This window comes from Chinchilla lanigera, unplaced genomic scaffold (genome assembly GCF_000276665.1).
Source record: "Chinchilla lanigera isolate Chin_1 unplaced genomic scaffold, ChiLan1.0 scaffold00027, whole genome shotgun sequence".
NCBI classification, from domain to species: Eukaryota; Metazoa; Chordata; class Mammalia; order Rodentia; family Chinchillidae; genus Chinchilla; species Chinchilla lanigera.
The window spans coordinates 15,618,120-15,623,178 of record NW_004955428.1 but is presented as its reverse complement, the minus strand read 5'-3'; the positions used below and the strand labels follow the sequence as shown (position 1 = coordinate 15,623,178).

Genomic DNA, 5,059 nt, shown 5'->3' with positions numbered 1-5,059 from the left:
AGCAAGAGCCCGCAGGCCGCCGCGGCGCACGGCTCCAGGCCCGGCAGCCGCCTGAAGCAGCCGCTCGGCCAGATGCCCCTGGAGTCGTCCCCGCCCGTGGGGCTCTCCATCGAGGAGGTGGAGAGGCTCAACACCCCGCGGCCCAGGAACCCCAGCATCTGCAGCGCGGACCACGGGCGGTCCTCCTCGGAGGACGACTGCCGCCGGCCGCTGTCGCGCACCCGCAACCCCGCGGACGGCATCCCGGCGCCCGAGTCCTCCTCCGACAGCGACTCGCACGAGTCCTTCACCTGCTCGGAGATGGAGTACGACAGGGACAAGCCCATGGTGTACACGTCCAGGATGCCCAAGCTGTCGCAAGTCAACGAGTCCGACGCGGACGATGAGGACAACTACGGGGCCAGACTGAAGCCGCGGCGGTACCACGGCCGCAGGGCCGAGGGGGGCCCCGCCAGCGCGCAGGCCCCGGCCGCAGACCCCACGCTGCCCCTGAAGCTCGGGCCCCAGGCGGGCAGCTTCAACTGGGACAACCTTTTGAACTGGGGTCCAGGCTTTGGCCATTATGTAGACGTCTTTAAGGATCTGGCGTCTCTCCCAGAGAAAGCAGCAGCAAATGAAGATGGTAAAGGTGGGACGACTAAGCCGGTCCCCAAGGACGGGGAGGCGGAACAGTACGTGTGAGGTGGGTCCTGGCTGGCTGGACGTAAAAAGCCAGGAGCACTCAAGCCGTTGAGTGTGAGGTTGCTGACGTGGTTGGGTTGCGTTTGAAAAACAGGCCAGTACGGACTGGTGGTTGAGGGAAACGTTAAAAATAATAACCACAATGCTGCTGAAATGGACTCCAAACAACTCTTTAATTTAAATGTGCTTGGTTGAATTTGTTTTTCTGCATGCATTGTACTTTGTAACTAGTTACGTGGCATGCAGCGTTTGCAAAGTTTTGCTTCTTTACCAGTGTTTGGTTTGTGATTTTTGAACTTAATACTGTTACATTGCAGAAAGGAGCTTGTGTTTTCACAGTGGGGTTCTGTGTATTGTTTCCATTGTATTATTATAATTATGTTTTGCATTGCAAGATTCTCGCGGTTTAACCAACCCTTGTAAAGTGTAGAAAAAAGCCTATCCTCGAACGAAAGACTAAGCATTAACACTTTTCAGAATTTTAGATTCCATATTCAACGTTGCTCAGAAATGGCTGAGTAGCTTAAGTTTGACGTGACAGTGGGTACTAAAATTACATCATTTTTGTTCAGCACTTTAATGCTTTCTGACAAAATTTAGTTAAAACTTCTGAAACGTTTTTGCAAATGGTTGTGGCCTCCTGACTTTCCTCAGGTTTCCTTGAGGAACAAAATCATTGCATGCTGTCCCCGGAACACTGTCCCCTCCTACTGCAAAATGATGTTCTCAAGGGCGCTTCTAAGAGACACTTGGAAAAGTTATTTATTGAAAAAGAAAATTCTATGCTTTCACCGCTCTGACAAATTGATCTAAGCAAAGCCTATGATTGGACTGAATTTTCATCCGCTCAACATTTGCCCCAAGTACCCAATTTTTATAATTTATATAAAGTCAAATTGCAGCACTTCTTACTTTCTGTCATTTTGTAGATTGTTTTTTTAATACCCTGTAAAAACTTTTTTTTTTTTACACCTAAGCTGTGTTTTTGATACTGATATTTTCCTATGCTGAATAGTTTTCTTACTTTCAGGAAAGTAAGAAAATACTTTTTTTACATTTGTTACTTATGTAACATTCATATATTTCACATTTTGATATTTGTAACATACTGTATGCTTTCTACTTGTAAATGCCAGCAATAGAATTAAAATATTTATTTAAAATACTTTGTGTTTACAGCGTAATATTATTTCTTCATCTTTCTGTACTCTTTGTGGAATCCCAGTTGAGAATAGCTTCTACTTATTAACAAAGTGTAACAAATTGAACTATAGACATGGGCAGCATCACTTATTTTTAAAAAAATTGCACCTGGATAATTGCCAGAAGAGATATTTTAAGGTCACTTAAGTGCATTCTTATTTGTCAGATCTCTTAGACTTCCCTGGAGAAGAATGAGTCTAGACTAGTTTGGTCTTTGGGGTCTAATGTTGTTATGAACCTGGTTTAAGCATTCTAGCAAGAAACGTTTGGAAGTTCCCAGTAGAGTATATTCCCTGAAAGCCAGCTTTTGACCAGGCTTAGAGTTATAGAAGTAGCAATGAATTAAAGCTAATTATGGAAAAATGTCTGGCTCAGATTTTCTCCGAGGACCCGGCTCAAGTTTTTCTAAGTCCATTCGTAGGTAGGAGGAATGACAGTCAAAGCTGTGCTACACATACCTATCTTTAATTTATTGATCATTCTGCCGCATATGGCTTAAACAAATTTCACATGCTGTCTGGAAAGAGACAAACCTCTATTTCCCTGTAGCCCCAACAGTGAGACAATTCTGAAGAATGGTATAGATCAGGATTCATTTATGTGTAAACACTTACACTTTAAAGAACAAGACTTCTAAAAGTTACCTGACCCCATCAGAACTTTTTGGAATGAAAAAAATCTGCCTCAACTTTTATATTTGTTCAGGAGACTCTCCTTTAATACTGACTATACCACAATGAGAAGAGTTTTCAATAGACAAAAATTTGGCAAAGTACTTGAAAACATATCAATATATTGCGATATCTTTATTTTGCCTTTTAATAATAGTGAGATTATTTTTTGTTTCCAAATAAGAAGTAAAAAGTTTTATCCTAAATCATGTTATTAGTTTAGACACTAAATATAAGATATTAATACTTTTTTCTGGTCATCTGTGATGAGCCAGTACATTTTAATAGTTTTCTATGAATTTTATTATTAATTTACTCCTCAGATATGAGAACACTTTGTTGATCACTTTGAGCAAATAAAAAATATTTTTTTTCCTGGTTGAATTCTGAACTGTGGCAATGTCCTCAAGGATATAAACTCTATAATTCAGAAGAGCTGAAAGTAAAATGATAAGCACGATGCCAATATTCTATATGCTTTTTCTCTAAGAAATTTTTTTGTAAGTTAGACTTCTTACTATTCTCCTTATTAATCAATCCCACTTTAGGAAAAAAGGATGACATTCCTTTAGAGAAATTTCTAGTTTGTTTTTCTTAGAATCTTTTCCACTAATGCAAGAACAATATTAATAGCTGAACAAGATAAATCAGAAATATATGAAAGGAAGTTTTCTCTGAAAAAGAGATTGATACTTAACTTACTGAATTAATGAATTAACACATACTGTTTGGAAGGGAGATTATTATTGGTAATTTGACAGGGAAACGATCCCCTCAACTAGATGGTTAACAATGACCTGGGTGTTCACATCTAAAAGCATGACCCTAGAATTTTATCTTATTTTATTTATTTTTTTTTTTTTTTGGTTTTTCTCCGGTACCGGGAACCGAACTCACGACCTTGCGCTTGCCAGGCAGGCGCTTTTGCCGCTGAGCTAAATTCCCAGCCCCTGACCCTAGAATTTTAATTCCGCTCTATAAGTGTATATTGGGTTTCCTAAATAGAGTTACTCAATCACTCGGCTTTCACTGACTTTTTGTTATGGAGGTAATGCTACTTTTAGATGGGAATGGAAAATATCCAGAGAAATGTTTCCAGGCAGGAACAGAGGAGGAGAACACAGTTACAGTTCAGAACTTGTGAAGTAGCATGGGCCCTGAGAGTAGGTGGGCACAGACTTCAGTCCATCCTGTTCTTATGGAGAATGCTCCTGTGGCTTTTAAGATTGTCTCTAGGATTTTCTAAATTAGCTGATTTATTGACAGCTTATTAACATAAAGTAAAACCATTTTAGCAAATGGAGAAATAGAAGCACCTGGAGCAAAACTCCACATTACCTGTTAACAAAATGCTTACCGACAACAAAGTTGATGAGAAATGCGATGCTTATGCTCTTCAAAGGTATGTCCTTTATAAATATTTCATTTACAAGAGAAAATAAAACACATCACTTAGTAAGTTTATTACTTGCAGACATTCCATCTAAGAATAAATCATTACTGTCAGCTAGAATACATTTTATTTTGCTTGAATTTAAAATTATTACAACATGAATCTGTGAAAAGTGAGAATGTCTTAAAATGTTGAATCAATAATTCAGCAGCGCAATTTTTCTTTTCCCATTTTATTTTATGCTTCGATTCAGTCTTAAAAGAGCTAACATTTCAAAATGACTGGATTTACTTTCCCTTAGGAAAAATAAACAGAAAAGAAGTATATTTTAGCACATTGTTAGGCTTTCCACTGTGAAGGAAAACATTACAGCTGTTGATTAATCTACTGTCTGTCCCTTAAAGATATGTGAATGGAGTGCCACATTATGAACAATAGATATGGTTAAACAACCAAGAGTTATAGTGGTTTATCCAATCAAATTTATAGTAAATAGGTCATTGCTATATATGTATTCGTATTTTTAATTATTGATAATGAGGGAAAGGCACTAGGTTCCAGCAAACCTGGTGCATACAAATAAGAATCAGTGATTCATTCTTAACATAACTTATGCATCTATGATAATAACCGAAAACAAATATATTTATGTGAAAGATCATTAATTATGGTATTCTTTAACAGAAAAATAAATTGAACTACAGCGAACTTCAGCATCCAGGGTTAAATTTACAAACATCAAGAATAAATATCCTTTATTTACATGCCAGGAAGTCTTCTAGCTCATAGGAACAATATGGTGAAGGAAACAAAGTACCTGTCTCGATGAAACAAGCTTTCTAGTAGAGATTACAGTCAACGATAAATACTGTAATAATTATGCTGGGCAAACTCTAGGAAAGACAAGTGCTATGGAGGCAATGAAAATAGGTTAAGGAGAAAAACAGGCTGATATGAGAATATGTGTGCTGTTTTAGAGAAGTTGCTCAGGAAGACCATTTGGGGATGTGCCATCTGAGCAGAGAACTGACTAGGGCAGGTGACTAAGCCACGGACATGTGTGACACCACTGCAGGCAGAGGCAGTGATACGGAAGGCTGGAGTAGGAGAG

The 5,059-nt window shown here is 39.1% G+C and overlaps 1 protein-coding gene across 1 annotated transcript in view; it reads left to right on the top strand.

Annotated features, from left to right (window-relative positions):
- The window catches only part of Fat4 (FAT atypical cadherin 4), a gene marked incomplete in the record, with an annotated part of 190,835 nt that extends 188,989 nt beyond the window's left edge, over positions 1 to 1,846 (top strand). Inside the window, 1 exon segment of the mRNA XM_013515322.1 lies at positions 1 to 1,846. Within this exon segment, the coding sequence (XP_013370776.1) occupies positions 1 to 681 (681 nt within the window).
- Between the last annotated feature and the right edge of the window lie 3,213 nt (positions 1,847 to 5,059).